The sequence below is a fragment of the Mustelus asterias genome, chromosome 5 (genome assembly GCF_964213995.1).
Source record: "Mustelus asterias chromosome 5, sMusAst1.hap1.1, whole genome shotgun sequence".
Taxonomy (NCBI): domain Eukaryota; kingdom Metazoa; phylum Chordata; class Chondrichthyes; order Carcharhiniformes; family Triakidae; genus Mustelus; species Mustelus asterias.
In genome coordinates this window covers 32,517,030-32,542,035 of record NC_135805.1, presented here as the reverse complement: position 1 = coordinate 32,542,035, position 25,006 = coordinate 32,517,030, and the positions used below count along the sequence as shown (strand labels likewise).

Genomic DNA, 25,006 nt, shown 5'->3' with positions numbered 1-25,006 from the left:
AAGCTCTCACTGTTCCAACAACCCCTCTGCAATGATATCCAAGGCCCTAATTTCCACCTAACCTTGACTCTGGGCGAATGGCGTTTAAGATAATCATATTTTACCACCAGTTTGTTGTAATTCGGTATTTAACATCAAGATTGTATGTTAAATTATTTCATCATTCAGAAAAAAGATTAGGGGACAAATTTCAATTCGTGGGTGTGGGGTGGGGGGGCGGGGGGGGGGGGGCGGTGGGGGGGGGGTGAATTAGCCGCTTTTTATCAGGAGCAAAAAGACCAGAGTGGGTGTGTGCCCATTGCGAGAATGTGCAAAGATAGGGACAGGTACAGGAAAATCATGAAATCCAAGAAGACCGAGAAGGAACTGGGATATTCCAGTAGACTATTAGGAGAAACAGGTTCGCCGTACAGGGAAACGGGAGGTTTATAAGTTTCTAAAGTTTATTTATTAGTGTCACAAGTAGGCTTGCATTAACACTGCAATTAAGTTACTGTGAAAATCCCCTAGCTGGGTATCTTTCTATAGATATTAGACGCTCCTAGCCCCTCCTAAGATCAGATCACCATTTACAAACATAGGGCTCACTTTCGAGAAAATTGTTTTCAACCACATCCAAATTTTCTCCTGTAAAATCCTGTCCTAACAAGCAAATCCAAGAAATCTAAAATGACCCCCAAATAATACAGACGTTTATGATGTTTCTGTCTCACTCCAGCTAATCCTTTTGGAAGATGCTTGGAGGGAACTCTTTGTCTTGGGTATCGCTCAATGGGCCATTCCAATCGATTCCAGCACTCTACTGGCCGTCTCGGGTGAGTTGCAACATAGTTAAAAATAAAGGTTAAGATTTAAAGCTGGAATCCATGCCATTCTGTTAAATAACACTTAAGTTGATGACAAAAACACAAAATGCTGGAAAAACTCAGCAGGTCTGACAGCATCTGTGGAAAGAGAATTGAGCTAACGTTTCGGGAGTGGGATAGCTTGATCTTGGTTTCACATAAAGCTCGGCACAACATCGTGGGCCGAAGGGCCTGTTCTGTGCTGTACTGTTCTATGTTCTATGTTTCGAGTCTGGATGATCCTTTGTTTGATCTGACAATGGGTCATCCTGACTTGAAATGTTGGCTCTATTCTGTCTCCACAGATGCTGTCAGACCTGCTGAGATTTTCCAGCATTTTCTGTTTTTGTTTCAAATTCCAGCATCCACAGTAATTTGCCTTATCTTAAATCAATGAATTTATGCCCAATACATTTGTTTCAAATTTAATTAAAATTCTGCAAGTTAAAAGGAGGGGTAGGACATATGGAAGGATGCATGTTAGACATTTTGGTGCTAGTTTCTGTGGACATCCCCGGAACAGGAATTCCATTAATCCCGGTTTTTAAATCTGGTGGATTTAAATCTCTCCCTGTCCAATGCTGTGGAGGTAGTTCTGAATTTTAAACATTTCTCCATCAACAGCATAAGAAATACATCATTACTCGGGTTTGTATATTGTTTACCAGCTGTTCCAGGTAGTCTCCATCCCTTTGATTACAAATAATCTAAAGATTCACCCGCCTGCTTCCTGGGTGACCACGGAGATAACAAAAAGGTGTGGGTTAGGTGAATTGGCCATGCAAAATTAGGTTTCCTCCTACAGTCCAAAGATGTGCAGGTTAGGTTCATTGGCCATGTAAAATTGCCCCATGGTGCCCTGGGATGTGTAGGTTAGATAGATTAGTGGGGTAAATGTGAGGGGTAGTGGGGGTAAGGCCTAGGTGGGATTGTTGTTGGTGCAGACTCGATGGGCCGAATGGCCTCCTTCTGCACTGTAGGGTTTCTATGATTCTATGATTTCTATGATTGGCCATGCTAAATTGACCCTTAATGTCAGGGGGATTAGCAAGGGTGGCGGGAATAGGGGTTGGGTGGGATTGTGGTTGGTGCAGGCTCGATGGGCCGAATGGCCTCCTTCTGCACTGTAGGGATTCTATGATTCTAACAGCAGATAGCAGCAACCTTGTTTCACCAGGTTCATTCCATTGGTAGAAATGCCACAGTTGTCCCACTAAGTGATGCTGAGTGAGGAGTTGCTATGATGCCTTGCAACAGTTACACAAGTACAGGGCATTGGTACCCACTCAGCCAGTGTCTGCTTTCTGACCATCCATGTGGGATTAGCCTGAATTCCAGTGTGAGTTTGCAAAAGTCAAGCGAAGTGATAGAGGATCCTCACCCCCGCCCCCGCTGCACAAGCGGCCAACATCCAACTCTATTGCAAACATGAAACCTCCATTTACAACTGCAACACATTGCAAATGCATCAGCGACTACCGGGGTGCTTTATTTATTGCAGCATCTAAAAATAAGCCATTCTTGAATGGAACTTAGTGAGATAGAGGGTTATAGGTAAGCCTAGTAATCACTAAGGTAGGGACATGTTCGGCACAACTTTGTGGGCTGAAGGGCCTGTATTGTGCTGTCGTTTTTCTATGTTTCTATTACTAAAATTGCAAGTGGCACAAGATATTCACAACCAAAAGAGAAAATGCTGGAAAATCTCAGCGGGTCTGGCAGCATCTGTAAGGACAAAGGTTCATCTGGACTCCAAACAGCTCTTTTCTCTCCTTACAGATGCTGCCAGACCTGCTGAGATTTTCCAGCATTTTCCAGCATCCAGCAGTAATTTGCTTTTATACAAGATATTCACAAGCTGGGACGCTGCAGGTGGATGAAATGGTTTGGGAGTCGGTTTGATTTCGGTCACCGATTCCCCCCTGTTAGTTCTGTGAAATGGGTAAACGAATCCAGCCACTCGAGCCGCTTTCAAAGGAGTGAAGCGATTTGGACAAGTAAACGTTGAGATTTAGTGACTCGGTGTCTCTCTCTCTCTCCCTCCAGGGATGAACAGCGACAACACAGACTCGCAGAAGCTGAACAAGATCATTGCGGAAATCCATGCTCTGCAGGAGGTGGTCGCACGGTTTAGGCAGCTCCGTGTGGACGCCACTGAATTCGCCTGTTTGAAATGCATCGTGACTTTTAAAGCGGGTTAGTCCGTTTCCCTGTGTAAAACTTCCAGACACACATTACCGCTCGCACCTTAACCTTGATGGTGAATTCGCAGCTTCTACCCGCGGACCAGGTTGCAGGAGTTCTCCAGTCTGAGGCATCTTTGAATCGGGTGCAGACTCGAATCGCCAAAGGGCCTCCTCCTGCTGTGTTGAGTCTGTTTCACATTGGGACTTACACCCGGTACCAGGGAACGATCCACGGCTCCTGGGGTTCGCTTTGGGAGCTGATATTGAAACTCGATTGGCATTGGGATCTATTTGAGGCCAGCAATGGGCCCTATGGACATGTATCGGGGTGGCACAGTGGCAAGCACTGCTGCCTCACAGCACCAGGAACCTGGTTTCAATTCCCGGCTTGGGTCACTGTCTGTGTGAAGTTTGCACATTCTCTCTGTGCCTGCATGGGTTTCCTCCGGGTGCTCCAGTTTCCTCCCACAGTTTGAAAGATATGCTGGTTAGGTGCATTGACCCAAACAGGCACCAGAGTGTGGCGACTAAGGGAATTTCACAAAGAACAAAGAACAAAGAACAATACAGCACAGGAACAGGCCCTTCGGCCCTCCAAGCCCGCGCCGCTCCCCGGTCCAGGATTGAATCCTGAATCCAGGATCCCCGCCCAATTTTCCAGCCTATCTACATACCAATATCCTATCCACCGAGCTGTCCCTCACAGCTACGATGCTTTGTTCATTACAACCTATTAACTCACCCCCACCCCCCCATTCCAGACCATGTGATCTCCAGGGAGAGGCGAAAACCCAGAGTGAAAAACCCCAGGGCCAATATGGGGAAAAACAAATCTGGGAAATTCCTCTCCGACCCCCTGAGGCGATCGAAACGAGTCCCGGAGATCACAATGGCCCCGATCGGAAAATGCTTCCCAATCCTAGTCATTTCCACTTCCACGAACACCATATGAATTCCCTGCCCCCGAGACAGGTTCCCAACTATCCGCAGTCTCGCTCTGTACTGGCACCAGCAAGATGATCATAGAATGAAGCCATGAAACGAGAAACAAGGAACAATTAGCCCGCGCCGCTCCCTGGTCCAAACTAGACCACTCTTTTGTAACCCTCCATTCCCACTCCGTTCATATAGCTGTCTAGATAAGTCTTAAATGTTCCCAGTGTGTCCGCCTCCACCACCTTGCCCGGCAACACATTCCAGGCCCCCACGACCCTCTGTGTGAAATATGTCCTTCTGATATCTGTGTTAAACCTCCCCCCCTTCACCTTGAACCTATGACCCCTCGTGAACGTCACCACCGACCCGGGGAAAAGCTTCCCACCGTTCACCCTATCTATGCCTTTCATAATTTTATACACCTCTATTAAGTCTCCCCTCATCCTCCGTCTTTCCAAGGAGAACAACCCCAGTTTCCCCAATCTCTCCTCATAACCAAGCCCCTCCATACCAGGCAACATCCTGGTAAACCTCCTCTGTACTCTCTCCAAAGCCTCCACGTCCTTCTGGTAGTGTGGCGACCAGAACTGGACGCAGTATTCCAAATGCGGCCGAACCAACGTTCTATACATCTGCAACATCAGACCCCAACTTTTATACTCTATGCCCCGTCCTATAAAGGCAAGCATGCCATATGCCTTCTTCACCACCTTCTCCACCTGTGACGTCACCTTCAAAGATCTGTGGACTTGCACACCCAGGTCCCTCTGCGTCTCTACACCCTTTATGGTTCTTCCATTTATTGTGTAGCTCCTCCCTACATTATTCCCACCAAAATGCATCACTTCGCATTTATCAGGATTGAACTCCATCTGCCATTTCCTTGCCCAAATTTCCAGCCTATCTATATCCTTCTGTAGCCTCTGACAATGTTCCTCACTATCTGCAAGTCCTGCCAGTTTTGTGTCGTCCGCAAACTTACTGATCACCCCAGTTACTCCTTCTTCCAGATCATTTATATAAATCACAAACAGCAGAGGTCCCACAGTAACTTCATTGCACCGTTAATGTAAGCCTTACTTGTGACGAATAAATAAACTTTAAAACTGTATTGGGATCTTTGGAATAGGGACTGGTTTGGGGATTGCGTGGTACTGAACTTTGTTTGAGAAGGGGAGTGGGGTCTTTGGGTTTTGAGGATGGAATCTCAGGCACAGGAATAGTTTTGGAATATAAGGTTAAAAAGCACTCCCTGAGTGTTAGATTCCCCCAACTGGAGGATGAGTGAAAGTGTAGGTGCCCAAACTCATTCTAGAATGCTTGAAGTCTGGGCTCCGCTAATTGGGTTATGGGCTGTGACTAGATTGTGGGTTTTGTTAGTTTCACTTTGCAAATCCAAGAGCTCAAAAAACCTTCTCCTCTTCCAGAAAAAAACACCCTGGAACTGAAAAAAATGAGATCAGAAAAGTGGTCCAAAGATGTGCGGGTTAGGTTGATTGGCCATGCTAAAAATTGCCCTTAGTGTCCTGAGATGCGTAGGTTAGAGGGATTAGTGGGTAAAATATGTAGGGATATGGGGGTAGGGCCTGGTTGGGTTTGTGGTCGGTGCAGACTCGATGGGCCGAATGGCCTCTTTCTGTACTGTAGGGTTTCTATGATTCTATGATCACAGTCTCATTTCTATCAGATTCACATATTTGAGTTTTAGCATCTAAAGTCTTGGTGCAGTCTGAATACATTGAAAACAGACTGATGGCGACACGGTGGCACAGTGGTTAGCACTGCTGCCTCACAGCGCCAGTGACTTGGGTTCAATTCCGGCCTCAGGTAACCAACTGTCTGTGTGGAGTTTGCACATTCTCCCCGTGTCTGCGTGGGTTTCCTCCAGGTGCTCTGGTTTCTTCCCACAGTCCAAAGGTGTGCAGGTTAGGTGGATTGGCCATGTTAAATTGCCCCTTAGTGTCGGGGGATTGACAGGGTAAATACGTAGGGTTATGGGGATAGGGCTTGGGTGGGATTGTGGTTGGTGCAGACTCGAAGGGCCAAATGGCCTCCTTCTGCACTGTAGGGATTCTATGATTCTAAATTGTACCTTCCAATGTTAACAAGTTCACGGACTCCATTTCGATTGGTGCAGGTAAACTCCACCTTTGCCTTGAATGAAATCAGTTTTCACAAACCATTCTTGCACATTCTCCCACTTTCAAAGAATAAAAGATGGTGGCAGTGCACAGGAAACATTTCATGCGTATGTTGCCTTCTTTAAAATGCCTTTAGATAGAACACTAATAATTTCACAGGTGACAATGTTATTAAGATTTATTCCCATTTGTATTTCATTGGTTCATCATTTGGAGCAGATGTTTTCTGAAGATCATTCGGCAATAACTCACTCTGAGTCTGTTTTACTCTTTTGTTCTTAGTTCCTACTCAAAGCGGCTCAGAGCTGAGAAATTTCCGCAATGCTTCAGCGATCGCAGCACTGCAGGACGAAGCTCAGCTCACTCTCAACAGCTACATCCACACCAGGTAAAGATGGGCAGACTCCCACACAGTTGTACACAGGCTGGAGGGAATGTATAATGCTTCTGCGGCAGGCTGGTGCAATGTGCTCATTACAGGTTGATTCACGACGGATGATCTGCAGAATGGCTGATCTACACAAGCAATTATACCATAAATATTCAATCTGTGTCAAAAGTTCTACATTTTACACTGTGTTGAAAAACCGTCCACCCCTTTCTCTGCTGCCAATGCTTACATTCAAATGCTTGTTTGGGTCAAGTCCTTTTCCCCTTAAAGGGCTATCAATAAATAACCACAAAGTACATTGATAATGTTCTATTTGCTTTCTTAATCACTTGCTGCACCTGCATACTAACTTTTCCCTTTTCATGTACCAGGACACCTAGATTCCTCAGTACTGCAGAGTTTTGCAAGCGCTCTCTATTTAAGTAATATGCTGCTTTTCTATTCTTCCTGCCAAAGTGGACGTGTTCATATCCTCCCCACATTATACTCCATCTGATAATTTTTGCCCACTCGCTTAACATATTATAATTCTTTTGCACACTTCTTATGTCCTCTTTCCTACCTATCTTTGTGTCATCAGCAAATTTAGCAATCATACATTCGATCCCTTCATCCAAGTCATAAATTGTAAATAGCTTGAGGTCCCAACATTGATTCCTGTGGCACTCTACTCATCACATTTTATTTTTGATCTGATTTATTATTGTCACATCTATTAGTATACAGTGCAAAGTATTGTTTCTTGCGCGCTGTACAGAAAAAGCATACCATTCATAGAGAATGAAAGGAGAGGGTGCAGAATGTGGTGTTACAGTCATAGCTATGGTATAGACAAAGATTAACTTAATGCGAGGTAGGTCCATTCAAAAGTCTAATGGTAGCAGGGAAGAAGCTGTTCCTGAGTTGGTTGGTATGTGACCTCAGACTTTTGTATCTTTATCCCGACAGAAGAAGTTGGAAGAGAGAATGTCTGGGGTGCGTGGGGTCCTTAATTATGCTGGCTGATTTTCCGAGGCAGCGAGAAGTGTAGACAGAGTCAGTGGATGGGAGGCTGGTTTGTGTCTCACCACCTCTAAAAAAGATCCATTTATCTCTACTCTCTGTTTCCTGTTAGCCAACCGATTCTCAATCCATGCTAATATGTTACTTCCAGCACTATGAGGTTTTATTTTGTGTCATAACCTTTGATGTGGTACCTTATCAATGCCTTCTGGAAATCTACAGCACATTCACAGGTATCTCTTTGCTCACAATGTTAGTTACTGTCTCAAGGAACTCCAGTAAACTAATCAAGCAATGATTTCCCTTTCACAATTACATGTTGATTCTGCTTGATTGCATTGAGATTTTCTAAGCTCCACTATCACGTCCTTAATAAATTCCACCAATTTTCCTATGACAGATGTTAACCTAACTGGCATTTCCTGCTTTCTCCTTACTTTCTTGAAAAACGGAGTCACATTCACTATTTTCCAATGTAATGGCAGCTTTCCGAAATCTAGGAAATTTTGGGAAAATTAAAACCAATGCATCTACTATCTCAGCAGCCACACCTTTTAAGACCCAAGGATGAAGTGAACTTGTCAGCTTTTAGTTCAGATAATTTTCTCAGTACCTTTTCCCTGTTGATTGTCATCCAAGCTTGTCCAACCTTTTTGTGCGAGGGGCCACATTTCCATTTTTTTGTTACTCCAGGGGCTGACGAGCAAATTTTGGAACCGGTTTGGCACAACAAAATACATGAATTTCAAAAAAAAAGTTGAGATATAAAGAAAAGAACAACTTGCTGAGCAAAAAGTAAGCAATGTCAAAGTAATAAACTGAGTTTTTTGAGAAATGAGTTATTAATAAATGTGAGAAGGTGATTTGTGTGTTTTTGGCTCAGTCCCAGTCTTAGAGTGCTCATTCGTTCACCCACCTGTACCCACTGTGTTGGTGTGTGGGGGTGAGGGTGAGTGAAAACCCTAAAACTGCCAGTGAACCAGACACACACTCACTCACTTTCTCACACTCTCTCACACACACACACACACTCTCTCCCTCAATACCACACACACTCACTCCCTCAATACCACACACACTCACTCCCTCAATACCACACACACTTTCTCTTTCTCCCTAACTCCCCCACACACACAGATTCTCTATCTCACTCACACACACACTGGGCCCAATTGGGTGCGAAAACGTGGTAAAGTCAGGCGTGAGGCCGTTACCGCGATCCGCGCCCGCATCCGTGCAGATGGCCACTTTACCCAGGCCCGAAAATGGCCACGATCCGATTCGCACCCGAAACGGGCGCAACGGTGATTTAAATGCATCTGCATGCATTTAAATTGAATTAATGAACTGCCCGCCCAACTTTATCAGCATTTCTCCCTTTACCACCACGTTCGCCAATCCGGAATCGCGCCGAAATGAACCTGCTGAATAAAAGTCTGTTTCGGGTGCTCCAGCTGCTGAAGAGGTGAGTTCAGCGCTTCCAACAGCTCTCTGACTCAGATCAGTGGTGGGGGGGAGGGGGAGGCGGGTCAGATAATTTTCTGGTGAGGGGGGTGAGGGAGGAGGGAGGTCCGATCGTTGTCTGGTGGGGGGGGGGCGGGGGGGGGAGGGAGGAGGGCAGATCATTCTCTGGTGAGGGTGTGGGGAGGGAGGAGGAGGCGGATCAGATGTACCTCTGGTGGGTTGGTGGCGGAGGGGGGTGGGGGGGGGGGGCGGGTGGGGAGTGAGGCCAGATCATTTTCTGGGGGGTGCGGAGGGGAGGGCGGGGGGTGCCGGTGGAGTGAGGGCAGATCATTCTCTGGTTTGGGAGGAGGGAGGCGGGTAAGATGTATCTCTGGTGGGGTGGGGATGTATTCAGACTGCACCATGACTTTAGATGAGTGGATAAAGGAGACAGTGATGTCTGTGGGAGCCATCACTCCCGCATTTCGCTCCCGGGCCGCTTTCTCTGCTTTCTACGGCCCGGGAGCGATCTGACACAGGCCCGCTTTTTCAAATTTCTTTCTAACTGCGCGTGCGCAGTTCAGAGCTCCAATCGTTTTGGACGCACTAAGCCCCACCCACAGCACACTTCAGACCCATGATTTTTTTTTCAGGCTAAGTGCGTATGGGGGCGCCTGAAAGCAGATTCCCAAGTCGGATCTGAATTGCGCCCAGATTCAGCACTTAGAATGAAAATGGTAAAATCAGGCCCACTATCTCATTCACACACATACAGATTCTCTATCTCATTCACACACACACTATCTCATTCACACACATACAGATTCTCTATCTCATTCACACACACACTATCTCATTCTCACACATACAGATTCTCTATCTCACACACACACACACACACTATCTCACTCACACACACACAGATTCTCTATCTCACTCACACACAGATTCTCAGTCTCACTCACGCACACACACTATCTCATTCACACACACACAGATTCTCTGTCTCACTCATGCACACACACTATCTCACTCACACACACAGATTCTCTGTCTCACTCACGCACACACACTATCTCACTCACACACACACAGATTCTCTGTCTCACTCACACACACACAGATTCTCTATCTCACTCACACACAGATTCTCTGTCTCACTCACGCACACACACTATCTCACTCACACACACACAGATTCTCTGTCTCACTCACGCACACACACACAGATTCTCTGTCTCACTCACGCACACACACTATCTCACTCACACACACACAGATTCTCTATCTCACTCACACACACAGATTCTCTATCTCACTCACACACACACACACTATCTCATTCACACACACACAGATTCTCTATCTCACTCACACACACACAGATTCTCTATCTCACTCACACACACACAGATTCTCTGTCTCACTCACACACACAGATTCTCTATCTCACTCACACACACACAGATTCTCTGTCTCACACACACACACACAGATTCTCTGTCTCACTCACGCACACACACTATCTCACTCACACACACAGATTCTCTATCTCACTCACACACACACAGATTCTCTATCTCACTCACACACACACAGATTCTCTGTCTCACTCACACACACACAGATTCTCTGTCTCACTCACACACACACAGATTCTCTATCTCACTCACACACAGATTCTCTGTCTCACTCACGCACACACACTATCTCACTCACACACACACAGATTCTCTGTCTCACTCACGCACACACACAGATTCTCTGTCTCACTCACGCACACACACTATCTCACTCACACACACACAGATTCTCTATCTCACACACACACAGATTCTCTATCTCACTCACACACACACACTATCTCATTCACACACACACAGATTCTCTATCTCACACACACACACAGATTCTCTATCTCACTCACACACACACAGATTCTCTGTCTCACTCACACACACACACAGATTCTCTATCTCACTCACACACACACAGATTCTCTGTCTCACACACACACACAGATTCTCTGTCTCACTCACGCACACACACTATCTCACTCACACACACACAGATTCTCTATCTCACTCACACACACACAGATTCTCTATCTCACTCACACACACACAGATTCTCTATCTCACTCACACACACACAGATTCTCTATCTCACACACACACACACAGATTCTCTATCTCACACACACACACACAGATTCTCTATCTCACACACACACACAGATTCTCTATCTCACACACACACACAGATTCTCTATCTCACACACACACACAGATTCTCTATCTCACACACACACACAGATTCTCTATCTCACTCACACACACACAGATTCTCTATCTCACTCACACACACACAGATTCTCTATCTCACTCACACACACACAGATTCTCTATCTCACTCACACACACACAGATTCTCTATCTCACACACACACACAGATTCTCTATCTCACACACACACAGATTCTCTATCTCACACACACACACAGATTCTCTATCTCACTCACACACACACAGATTCTCTATCTCACTCACACACACACAGATTCTCTATCTCACTCACACACACACACTATCTCATTCACACACACACAGATTCTCTATCTCACTCACACACACACAGATTCTCTATCTCACTCACACACACACAGATTCTCTATCTCACTCACACACACACACTATCTCATTCACACACACACAGATTCTCTATCTCACTCACACACACACAGATTCTCTGTCTCACTCACACACACACACAGATTCTCTATCTCACTCACACACACACAGATTCTCTGTCTCACACACACACACAGATTCTCTGTCTCACTCACGCACACACACTATCTCACTCACACACACACAGATTCTCTACCTCACTCACACACACACAGATTCTCTATCTCACTCACACACACACAGATTCTCTATCTCACACACACACACAGATTCTCTATCTCACACACACACACAGATTCTCTATCTCACACACACACACAGATTCTCTATCTCACTCACACACACACAGATTCTCTATCTCACTCACACACACACAGATTCTCTATCTCACTCACACACACACAGATTCTCTATCTCACTCACACACACACAGATTCTCTATCTCTCTCACACACACACAGATTCTCTATCTCACTCACACACACACAGATTCTCTATCTCACTCACACACACACAGATTCTCTATCTCACTCACACACACACAGATTCTCTATATCTCTCACACACACACAGATTCTCTATCTCACTCACACACACACAGATTCTCTATCTCACTCACACACACACAGATTCTCTGTCTCACTCACACACACACAGATTCTCTATCTCAGTCACACGCACTGGGCCCGATTTTACCATTTTTATTCTAAGTGCTGAATCTGGGAATGTTTCAAATCCGACTTTTAGACCCGTTCTCAGGCACCCCCATACACACTCTGCCTGAAAAAATAGCAGCAATTCTGAATCGTGCTGCAGAAGCCTGTGGGCGGGGCTTATCACACCCGAAACCCTGCAGCTCCGATCGGAGCCTCCAACTGCACATGCGCAGTATAAAAAATAGAAAATGCTCCCCTGCCACATCGAGCCCAGGCCCGATAATGCTTCCCTTTGGCCCCCACAGACATTGCCCCCACAACATAACTGCCCCCCTTTCCCCCCACCCTCCCACTACCCAGACTGATCTCGGCCCCCTGCCCCCTTCCCCCCCACCAATCGCACGTAGAGTTGCAGCGGACCCCCCTTGCCCCCCCTCCCACCCAACCAAAGAACCATCTGACCCGCCTCCCTCTTCCCTCCCTTCCAGAGAGCGATCAGACCTGCCTCCCTCCCCCGCATCAGAGAGCAATCTGACCCGTCTCTTCCCTCCCCCCCCAACCCTCCCCTCACCCGCATCACCGATCTGAGTCAGAGAAGCGCCAGAAGCCCGAATTGGACCTTTGCAGATCCATTTTGGCAGATCCAATGGGATGGAGCAGCAGTATAAAATGAAGGGTACCATTCTTAGCAGTGTAGAGGATCAGAAGGACCTTGGGGTCCGGGTCCATAGGACTCTTAAATCGGCCTCGCAGGTGGAGGATGCGGTCAAGAAGGCGTATGGCGTACTAGCCTTCATTAATCGAGGGATTGAGTTTAGGAGTCGGGAGATAATGCTGCAGCTTTATAGGACCCTGGTTAGACCCCACTTGGAGTACTGCGCGCAGTTCTGGTCACCTCATTACAGGAAAGATGTTGAAGCCATTGAAAGGGTGCAGAGGAGATTTACAAGGATGTTGCCTGGATTGGGGGGCATGCCTTATGAGGATAGGTTGAGGGAGCTTGGTCTCTTCTCCCTGGAGAGACGAAGGATGAGAGGTGACCTGATAGAGGTTTACAAGATGTTGAGGGGTCTGGATAGGGTGGACTCTCAGAGGCTATTTCCAAGGGCTGAAATGGTTGCTACGAGAGGACACAGGTTTAAGGTGCTGGGGGGTAGGTACAGGGGGGATGTCAGGGGTAAGTTTTTCACTCAGAGGGTGGTGGGTGAGTGGAATCGGCTGACGTCGGTGGTGGTGGAGGCAAACTCGTTGGGGTCTTTTAAGAGACTTCTGGATGAGTACATGGGATTTAATGGGATTGAGGGCTATAGATAGGCCTAGAGGTGGGGATGTGATCGGCGCAACTTGTGGGCCGAAGGGCCTGTTTGTGCTGTGGCTTTCTATGTTCTATGTTCTATGTTCTATGCCTGTTTCGTGTCGAAACTGGACGGGTAAAGGGGAAAATGCTGGTAAGTTTGGGCGTCCAGCCCATTAAGTCAATTTAAATGCATGCAAATGCATTTAAATTGCTGTCGCGCCCATTTCGGGCGCAGTCCCAATCGTAGCCATTTTAGGCACTTGATAAAGGGGAAACGGGCGCGGAGGCGGTCACGGAACACGCTACTCGCCTCATGCCCAACTTTACCAAGTTTTCCGCGCCCAAAAACGGACACAATTTGATGGTAAAATCAGGCCCTCTATCTCACTCACATTCACACACTCTATCTCTCACACACACAAATACACACTCGCTATCTCACACACAGTCCTCTACTGCACTCACACACACTCTCTATCTCACTCACGCACACTCGCTTTCTCACTCATATGTGCACTCTCTCACTCACATACACGCACATGCTAGCTCACTCACTCATAAACTCGCTCACTCACTCTCTCTAACGCACTCTCTCGCTATCATACACACCCACACACACTCTTTCTCACACACACCCACCCACACATGCACTCATTGACTCATACCCACACTCACTCACACAGTCTCTCCCTCTCACGCACACACTATTTCACTCACTCACTCACACACTCTTTCTCACTCACACACACACTCTCACTCACTGAATGGTTGTTGGGCATTCTGAAGGGGGAGGGCAAGCAGACAGGGATTGTGGTACATATTGGTGCCAACAATATAGGTGGAAAAAGAGATGAAAAGGGATGAAAAGGCAAGCAGAATTTAGGGAACTGGAAAGTAGAATAAAAAACAGGAGCCAGAAGGTAGTAATCTCTGGATTACCTCCGGTGCCACATGTACAAAGAACAAAGAACAGTATAGCACAGGAAACAGGCCCTTCGGCCCTCCAAGCCCGTGCCGCTCCTTGGTCCAACTCGACCAATCGTTTGTATCCCTCCATTCCCAGGCTGCTCATGTGACTATCCAGGTAAGTCTTAAACGATGTCAGCGTGCCTGCCTCCACCACCCTACTTGGCAGCGCATTCCAGGCCCCCACCACCCTCTGTGTAAAAAACATCCCTCTAATATCTGAGTTATACTTCGCCCCTCTCAGCTTGAGCCCGTGACCCCTCGTGATCGTCACCTCCGACCTGGGAAAAAGCTTCCCACTGTTCACCCTATCTATACCCTTCATAATCTTGTATACCTCTATTAGATCTCCCCTCATTCTCCGTCTTTCCAAGGAGAACAACCCCAGTCTACCCAATCTCTCCTCATAGCTAAGACCCTCCATACCAGGCAACATCCTGGTAAACCTTCTCTGCACTCTCTTCAATGCCTCCACGTCCTTCTGGTAGTGCGGCGACCAGAACTGGACGCAGTACTCCAAATGTGGCCTAACCTTCTATACAGCTGCATCATCAGACTCCAGCTTTTATACTCTATACCCCGTCCTATAAAGGCAAGCATACCATATGCCTTCTTCACCACCTTCTCCACCTGTGTTGCCACCTTCAAGGATTTGTGGAGTTGCACACCTAGGTCCCTCTGTGTTTCTATACTCCTGATGACTCTGCCATTTATTGTATAACTCCTCCCTACATTATTTCTTCCAAAATGCATCACTTCGCATTTATCCGGATTAAACTCCATCTGCCACCTCTCCACCCAATTTTCCAGCCTATCTATATCCTGCTGTATTGCCCGACAATGCTCTTCGCTATCCGCAATTCCAGCCATCTTCGTGTCATCTGCAAACTTGCTGATTACACCAGTTACACCTTCTTCCAAATCATTTATATATATCACAAATAGCAGAGGTCCCAGTACAGAGCCCTGCGGAACACCACTGGTCACAGACCTCCAGCCGGAAAAAGACCCTTCGACCACTACCCTCTGTCTCCTATGGCCAAGCCAGTTCTCCACCCATCTAGCCACTTCTCCTTGTATCCCATGAGCCTTAACCTTCTTAACCAACCTGCCATGTGGGACTTTGTCAAATGCCTTACTGAAATCCATATAGACGACATCCACGGCCCTTCCTTCATCAACTGTTTTTGTCACTTCCTCAAAAAACTCCACCAAATTTGTAAGGCACGACCTCCCTCTTACAAAACCATGCTGTCTGTCACTAATGAGATTGTTCCGTTCTAAATGCACATACATCCTGTCTCTAAGAATCCTCTCCAACAACTTCCCTACCACGGACGTCAAGCTCACCGGCCTATAATTTCCTGGGTTATCCCTGCTACCCTTCTTAAACAACAGGACCACATTCGCTATCCTCCAATCCTCAGGGACCTCACCCGTGTCCAAAGAAGCGACAAAGATTTCCGTCAGAGGCCCAGCAATTTCACCTCTCGTCTCCCTGAGCAGTCGAGGATAGATGCCATCAGGCCCTGGGGCTTTGTCAGTTTTAATGTTCCCTAAAAAACCTAACACTTCCTCTCTTGTAATGGAGATTTTCTCTAACGGGTCAACACCTCCCTCCGAGACACTCCCGGTTAACACGCCCCTCTCCTTCGTGAATACCGATGCAAAGTATTCATTTAGGATCTCCCCTATTCCCTTGGGTTCTAGGCATAATTCCCCTCCTTTGTCCCTGAGAGGTCCGATTTTCTCCCTGACAACTCTTTTGTTCCTAACGTATGAATAGAATGCCTTAGGATTCTCCTTAATCCTGCCTGCCAAGAACATCTCGTGACCTCTTTTTGCCCTTCTAACTCCCCGTTTGAGATCTTTCCTACTCTCTCTGTATTCCTCCAGAGCTCCATCTGTTTTCAGTTGCCTGGACTTAACGTACGCCTCCCTTTTCATTTTAATCAGATCCTCAATTTCCCTGGTTATCCACGGCTCTCGAATCCTACCTTTCCTATCTTTCCTTTTTACAGGCACATGCCTATCCTGCAGCCTTATCAATAGTCCCTTAAAAGACTTCCACATGCCAGACGCGGACTTACCCTCGAACATCCTCTCCCAATCTACATCCACCAATTCCTGAGTTTAAATGTAGGAAGTTAATCCAGATGAATGTGTGGCTGGAGAGATGGTGCAGGACTTAGGGCTTTAGTTTTCTGGGAGATTGGGACTGTTTTTGGGGAAGGTGGGACCTGTCCAAGGTGGATGGGTTGCATCTGAACAGAAATGGGACCAGCGTTCTTATGGCAGGGGGGGGGGGGGGTGGGGTTGTGTCTAGTGCTGTTGAGAGGTTTTAAACTGACTTGGCAAGGAGGTAGGATCCTGTCGGAAGGTCCAACAGGGGGAGATGCACAGCCAACATGAGAAGAGACAGCAAGTGAGTCAGGAAGGCATACTCATTATGGGCCAGTTAAGGCACAGGGGGATTTGGCAAGATTGGATGGTATTTATTTTACTGCTAGGAGTCCAACGAACAAGGCAGATGAGTTGAGGGCACAAATTAAAACATGGGATATGAGGTTATTGCTGTCTCTGAGAAATGGTTAAGAGAGGGGCAGGATTGGTGTCTCAGTGTTCCAGGATATAGGATTTCAGGTGAGACGGAAGGAGGTAAAAGGGTGTTGCAAATTTGATCAGGGAATCAACTACAGCAGAAAAGAGGGACAACATCTTTTTGATTTGATTTGATTTTGATTTGATTTATTATTGTCACATGTATTAACATACAGTGAAAAGTATTGTTTCTTGCGAGCTATACAAAGCATACCGTTCATAGAAAAGGAAATGAGAGAGTGCAGAATGTAGTGTTACAATCATAGCTAGGGTGTAGAGAAAGATCAACTTAATGCAAGGTAAGTCCATTCAAAAGTCTGACAGCAGCAGGGAAGAAGCTATTCTTGAGTCAGTTGGTACGTGACTTCAGACTTTTGTATCTTATTCCCAATGGGAGAAGGTGGAAGAGAGAATGTCCGGAGTGTATATGGTCCTCAATTATGCTGGCTGCTTTGCCAAGGCAGCGGGAAGTGTATTCAGAGTCAATGGATGGGAGGCTGGTTTGCGTGATGGATTGGGCTACAATCACGACCTTTCGTAGTTTCTTGCGGTCTTGGGCAGAGCAGGAGCCACACCAAGGTGTGATACAACCAGAGAGAATGCTTTCCACGGTGCATTTTGCAAAAGGTGGTGGGAGTCATCTTCTGAGAAAGTAGAGGCATTGGTGGGCTTTCTTAACTATAGTATCGGCATGGGGTCCAGGAAAGGTTGTTGGTGATCTGGACACCTAAAAACTTGAAGCTTTCGACCATTTCTACTTCGTCCCTGTTGATGTAGAGAGGGGTATGTTCTCCACTACACTTCCTGAAGTCAATGACAATCTCCTTTGTTTTGTTGATGTTGTGGCATTGCAGTGTTAGGATATGAGATCAGAAACCCCAAAGTATATTATGAAGTTAGACGAGACCCCGACTATTGGCTTCATTCTATGATCATCTTGCTGGTGCCAGTACAGAGCGAGACTGCGGATAGTTGGGAACCTGTCTCGGGGGCAGGGAATTCATATGGTGTTCGTGGAAGTGGAAATGACTAGGGTTGGGAAGCATTTTCCGATCAGGGCCATTGTGATCTCCTGGACTCGTTTCGATCGCCTCAGGGGGTCGGAGAGGAATTTCCCAGATTTTTTTTCCCCATATTGGCCCTGGGGTTTTTCACTCTGGGTTTTCGCCTCTCCCTGGAGATCACATGGTCTGGAATGGGGGGGTGGGGGTGAGTTAATAGGTTGTAATGAACAAAGCATCGTAGCTGTGAGGGACAGCTCGGTGGATAGGATATTGGTATGTAGATAGGCTGGAAAATTGGGCGGGGATCCTGGATTCAGGATTCAATCCTGGACCGGGGAGCGGCGCGGGCTTGGAGGGCCGAAGGGCCTGTTCCTGTGCTGTATTGTTCTTTGTTCTTTGTTCTTTGCTATGTTGAAATTAATGTGAGGATAGGGTGTTTCACTCCAGATAACACACGAGGAATCTTTTATCAAAATAACTTTATTTAACAATACAGTTAAACTATAACAAATTAATTAGCTTAACATTTACCAATTGAACAATACTTAAACATGACAAGATACAGCTCTTAACCGCTAACCTATCCCTATGAGTTCCAATTCAAGCAATTTTCCTCTTACAGACCTAAAACCTCTCTTCAAAACCAGGTAGCAAACCCCAGGCTTACATGCTTGTACTTGTTAACAGCCCAAGAGCCTTTTGAACACCTCTGGAGAAAGAGAGAGAGAGAGACACACACACACACCTGTCTGCAAACAGCCCCAAACAGCAACCTCTCGAGAGAGGGAGAGATAGAGAGACAGCTCTTGCATCTTTCAGGACCAGGCAGAAACTGACTGCTCTGAAATAAAAGCGAAATTGTGTATCTTCCCTGCAAGCTTAGCTCCTCCCATTAGCACATGACTTTGCCTCTTGTCTATCAACCTAATCAAAATCCTACTCTGCAACCCCAAGAGAAAGCTAAGTAAACACAAATGCATTAACTCTGCTTAGGCAAACACACCATTTACCAAAATCAGTCATTATCCCGCTTTCTCAACATTTGAGTGCCTGTTGCCCAGACAGATTGGCACCATGTAAAACAGAGCTAGGTTTTAAATGTACCCCTTACAAGAAACATGATAAAATACACTTCTTAAAGGCACAATATCATCACGGAAGGCTCTTCTAATGAAACCATATGGGTAGAACTAAAAAAACGAAAAGGAGCAATCGCATTGATGGGAGTGTTCTATAGGCCTCCTAACAGTCCGAGGGAGATGGGAGAGAAAATATGCAGGCAAATTTCAGAGGAAAGTAAAAGTAATAGGGTAGTGATAATGGGGGATTTCATTTCCCCAACATTAACTGGGATAGTCATAGGGCCCGATTTTACCAACACGTTACACCTGTTTTCGGGTGTGAAAACTTTGTAAAGTCGGACGTGAGGCAAGTAGTGTGATCCGCGCCCACCTACACACCCATTTCCCCTTTACAAAGCAACTAAAATGACCGCGATCGGCACCGCACCCGAAACGGGAAAGACGTCAATTTAAATGCATTTACATGCATTCAAATTGACTTAATGGGCTGCACCCCCAAACTTACCTGCATTTCCCCCTTTACCACCGCATTCGCCCATCCAGATTTGGCCAAAGGTCTGTGTCGGGAGCTGCAGCTTCTCAGGAGGTAGGTTCAGAGCTTCTGGTGGCTCTCTAACTCAGATCGGTGGTGGGGAGGGTGGGGGGGGGGGGGCGGGGGGAGTGGGCGCCAGATCGTTCTCTTGGGGGGGAGGGAAAAGGAGGAGGAGGGAGGCGGACCAGATCGTTCTCTGGTGGTGGAGAGGGGGGAGGGAGGCCGTCCAGATCATACTCTGGTCAGGGGGGGGGGAGGGTGGTAGGTCAGATGGATCTCTGTTGAGGGGGGAGGGAGCTGGGTCAGATGGACCTCTGGTGGGGGGGAGGAGGAGGGAGATGGGTCAGATCGTTCTCTGGTGGTGGGGGAGGGAGGCAGGCCAGATGGACCTCTGGTGGGGGGGGGGAGGGAGGCAGGCCAGATGGACCTCTGGTTGGGGGGGAGGAGGAGGGAGATGGGTCAGATCGTTCTCTGGTGGTGGGGGAGGGAGGCAGGCCAGATGGACCTCTGGTGGGGGGGGGGAGGGAGGCAGGCCAGATGGACCTCTGGTTGGGGGGGAGGAGGAGGGAGATGGGTCAGATCGTTCTCTGGTGGTGGGGGAGGAAGGCAGGCCAGATGGACCTCTGGTTGGGAGGGAGGAGGAGGGAGATGGGTCAGATCGTTCTCTGGTGGTGGGGGAGGCGAGGGGGGTTCCGCTGCCACTCTGCATGCAATTGGTGCGGGGGAAGTGGGGCAGGGGGTCGCGATCGGTCTGGGTAGCGGGGGGGGTGGGTGGATAAGGGGGACAGTTATATTGTGGGGGTGGGGCAATGTTTATGGGAGCCATCCCTCCCAGGCCTCTTTATCCGACCCAGGAGCAATGTGGCAGGAGAGCGTTTTTCAATTTTCTTTTCCTGCACATGCGCAGTTGAAGGCTCCAATCGGAGCTGCAGTGTTTCGGGTGCGTTAAGTCCCGCCCACAGGCTTCTACAGCGCAATTCAGAATCGCTGCGTTTTTCTCAGGCAGAGTGTGTTTGGGGCGCCTGAGAACAGGTTTACAAGTCAGATCTGGATCACTCCCAGATTCAGCACTCAGAATCAAAATGGTAAAATCGGGCCTATAGTGTAAAAGGTTTAGAGGGAGCGTAATTCTTAAAGTGCATCCTGGAGAACTTTTTAAGCTAGTAAGTAGAAAGTCCTACAAGAGAGGAGGCCATCCTGGACTTAATTTTAGGTAATGAAGCTGGGCAAGTGGTTGAAGTATCAATGGAGGAGCATTTTGCAGACAGCGATCACAACTGTTAAATTCAAGATTGTTATGGAAAAGGATAAGGACAGGCCAGAAATCAAAGTTCTAAACTGGGGAAAGGCTGATTTTAATCAGATCAGATATGATTTGGCCAGAGTGGACTGGGGGAGCAGACACCTTTCGGTATATCTGTGATGGAACAGTGCGATGCGTTCAAGGAAATAGAGTGAGTACAGGGCCAATATGTTCCAATTTTAAAAAAAGTTTAGGACCAACAAATCCACTGAACCCTGGATATCGAGGGATTACTGCATTGAATAGAAAGAAAAAGGGAGGCTTATGGCAGACATCGAGGATTCAAAACAGCAGAAGCCCGAGAGGCGTATAGAATATGTAAGAGGGAACTTAAGAAGGAAATAAAGGAAAATTCTAGGTTGTTCTATAAGTACATTAAGAGTAAACAGATAACAAGGGGAAGAGTAGGACCCATTAAGGACCACGGGGATAATTTGTGTGTGGAGCCAGAGGACATAGGTAGGGTTCTAAGTGAATATTTTGTGTCGGTGTTCATCAGTGAGAGAGACAATGTGGGTATAGAAATCAGGGAGGACTGTGAGACTATTAAAAAAATTAACATAGACTGAGAGCAGGCTTAAAAATAGATAAATCTGCAGGGCCAGATGAAATGTATCCCAGGCTGTCGAATGAGGCAAGGGAGGAAATAGCAGTGGATTCCTCTCTGGCCACAGGAGAGGTTCCAGAGGACCGGAGGACAGCCTATGTGGTACAATTATTCAAGAATGGAGGAAGGGATAAACCAAGAAACTACATGGCAGTTAGTCTAACCTCAGTGGTAGAGAAGTTATTAGAAGCAATTCTGAGAAACAGAATTAATCTGCATTTGGAGAGGCACAGATTAATCAAGAACAGTCAGCATAGTTTTGTTGAGTTTACATCTTCTCTAGACCAATTCTTTGTTTCTTTACTTATCGCATTTCTATCCTTTTTTGTCTTTCTCCATCAACCCGTTTTAATTTAATCTTTCCTGCTTTCTGCACTATCATTTCCCTGTTCCCTGTTGTTCTGCCCATTTCTTTAACTTGACATTTACTTAAAACTTGCTGCAGATCTATTTTTGTTCAGCCCTGAGCCACGCAAAAAAAATGAAAGTGGCCGCACATTTAAAGAAGTGGCCCAAAAAATATGAAAGGGAACGTTAATCCCAACTCTCTACCCTCACCCTGGAGAAAATGATTGGAATATTGCAAAGTTCCTCCACTCTTTTTTAAAAAATGCTCTTTACGGTTGCTCCCTAACAAGGCAGCAGACAAGGAGTCAAAAGTTATGGGGAAAGTGGAGTTCAAGCCACAGTGAGGTCAGTCATGATCTTATTGAATCAAGGAGAAGACTGGAGGAGTCAAATGGCCTACCCCTGCTCTGATTTCTTATGTTTTTTATTACATGAGTTGGCTTCCTCCAACCATCTCTGGCATGCACCCTTAGCTGGTCCCGATTCGGGGGGTTACTATTGAATACAAAATGAACTAGACTAGCCATATAAATACTGTGGCTACCACAGCAGGTAAAAGGCTAGGGATCCTTTGCCAAATAACTCACCTTCTGACTCCCCAAAGCCTGTCTATCATCTAGAAAGCACAAGTCAGGAGTGTAATGGAATATTCTCCACTTGCCTGGATGGGTGCAGCTCCAACAACACTCAAGAAGCTTGACACCATCCGGGACAAAGCAGCCCCCTTGATTGCTACCCCTTCCACAAACATTCAATCCCTCCACCACTGACGCTCAGTAGCAACAGTGTGTACCATCTACAAAATGCACTGCAGGAACTCACCAAGGTTCCTTAGGCAGCAACTTCCAAATCCACGGCCACTACCATCTAGAAGGACAAGAGCAGCAGATATCTGGGAATACCATCACCTGGAGATTCTCCTCCAAACCATTCACCATCCTGACTTGGAAATATATCACCGTTCCTTCACTGTCACTGGATCAAAATCCTGGGACTCGCTTCCTAACAGCACTGTGGATGTACTGCACCTCAAGGACTGCAGCAGTTCAAGGGGGCAGCTCACCACCAGCTTCTGAAGGGCAATTAGGGATGGGCAATAAATGCCAGTGATGCCCACATCCCACAAATGAATAAAAACAGATATGCCATTGTCCAGGTGGGGAAGTGGTGGGCATAAACCTGTGTCTTACAATTCAATGACAAGGCGGGTCAGGACATCCAACGTCCTCCACCCTGGTCCAATAGTCAATCCCCTAACGCGATCAGTGAGACGTTACAACCTTGCACCCGGAGATGATTCTTCATGTCTAAAAAGGGCGGCACGGTAGCACAGTGGTTAGCACTGCTGCTTCACAGCTCCAGGGTCCTGGGTTCGATTCCCGGCTCGGGTCACTGTCTGTGTGGAGTTTGCACATTCTCCTCGTGTCTGCGTGGGTTTCCTCCGGGTGCTCCGGTTTCCTCCCACAGTCCAAAGATGTGCGGGTTAGGTTGATTGGCCAGGTTAAAAAATTGCCCCTTAGAGTCCTGAGATGCGTAGGTTAGAGGGATTAGCAAGTAAATATGGGGGTGGGATTGTGGTCGGTGCAGACTCGATGGGCCGAATGGCCTCCTTCCGCACTGTAGGGTTTCTATGAATCTATTTCTATGAATCTAAAAATGCTAACGTGATCTCTCTCTTCCCTCTTCCACGCCAGGTACCCAGCACAGCCGTGCCGCTTCGGAAAGTTATTGCTACTCCTGCCAGCGTTACGCTCGGTGAACCCCTCCACGATTGAAGAGGTGTTCTTCAAGAAAACCATTGGAAACGTCCCCATCACAAGACTATTGTCAGATATGTACAAATCCAGCGATATTTAACTCCCAAGACTTTTCCACAAAGATAACCAACTTTACCGGTACCATAAGTGAAACCTTCTTACGCTTGTGCATTGTACTTGAGCTGGACTAACAGAATTCGTGGCTATTACTGTCAACAACAGCAACAACAACAACAATGTTTCATAAAACCTGCATAAAATGTGGGCAGGGGATGTTAATATTTGTGTAGCACTCCATTCGCACCTGAAAATTGCCTATCATTTTAAAATGATTTCTGTTTGAACTTCACCCTGATTAGTGAATTCAGTCCTCAAATGATTTATTTCCTTAAAAACAAAATCACTAAATGTTTGGCGCACCTGCCGTTTGGAGTGAGGGTTTTCCTATCGCTTGCGGCACACAGGATGTTAAAATCGGTGTCGGTCCCTTGGGTGATGATCTGTCCCTTTGAGCCGCGCTATGGTCTGACCGGAGTCGACCCTGGGCCCTGTCAAAGTCACACAAACCTGACCCGTCTCGCACAATGCAGTGCATGTCAAATCACAAGGTGGCCTTCAGAAGCAGATACTGTAACCAACCTGTCGACTCTATCATGGTGGGCTCCGCGCTGTAAGAAAAGCAACTGCTTAGTTAAAACGTGAAAACAAAGAGGTCCCCTTGCATGGTTGTATGGTTAGTGGTATTCCCCAGTATACTTACTCTTGCAGTTATTAGTAGATCATTTAAATTCCCCCCACCCCCCTTTTTAACATCTGGATGATGCTTTACAGAAATGGGTGTGTGCTCGACACGTGTAAATTAGACAAACCAAATGTGAGGTGTGAAGGATCCAGCCAGTTGCTGTCCAGTGGCTTGGTGCTGAAACCAAAGGGGAGGATAACTCGGCTCTCTGTGCAAGTGCTGCAGCCAGATCCTTCTTGAGGGTCAATTCTGCAGCTCCCAGACAAGGTGGAGGACTTTCATCCTGGGCAGACGACCCATTGGCGTACGTTCGGCCCATCACAGACTGGTTTAGAAGTGTCTTTATTTTCTGGAGGTATTTTGGCTAAACGAGCAGAAACAGTTGGAACTCGGCAGGGAAGGAGATGCCACTTTGAGAGAGCGACAAGCGAGGCGGGGTGCCGGCCATCGGGAAAGTTCATTTCATCTTTCACCGAG

General features: G+C 46.9%; 1 protein-coding gene across 1 annotated transcript in view; it reads left to right on the top strand.

The window, feature by feature from the left end:
* nr2e1 (nuclear receptor subfamily 2, group E, member 1) overlaps positions 1-23,887 on the top strand; it is a 166,497-nt gene extending 142,610 nt beyond the window's left edge. Inside the window, exons 6-9 of the mRNA XM_078213652.1 lie at positions 719-815; positions 2,892-3,041; positions 6,391-6,496; positions 23,725-23,887. Of these exons, the coding sequence (XP_078069778.1) occupies positions 719-815; positions 2,892-3,041; positions 6,391-6,496; positions 23,725-23,887 (516 nt within the window). The remainder of the gene's footprint in view (positions 1-718; positions 816-2,891; positions 3,042-6,390; positions 6,497-23,724) is intronic.
* Positions 23,888-25,006: the final 1,119 nt, after the last annotated feature.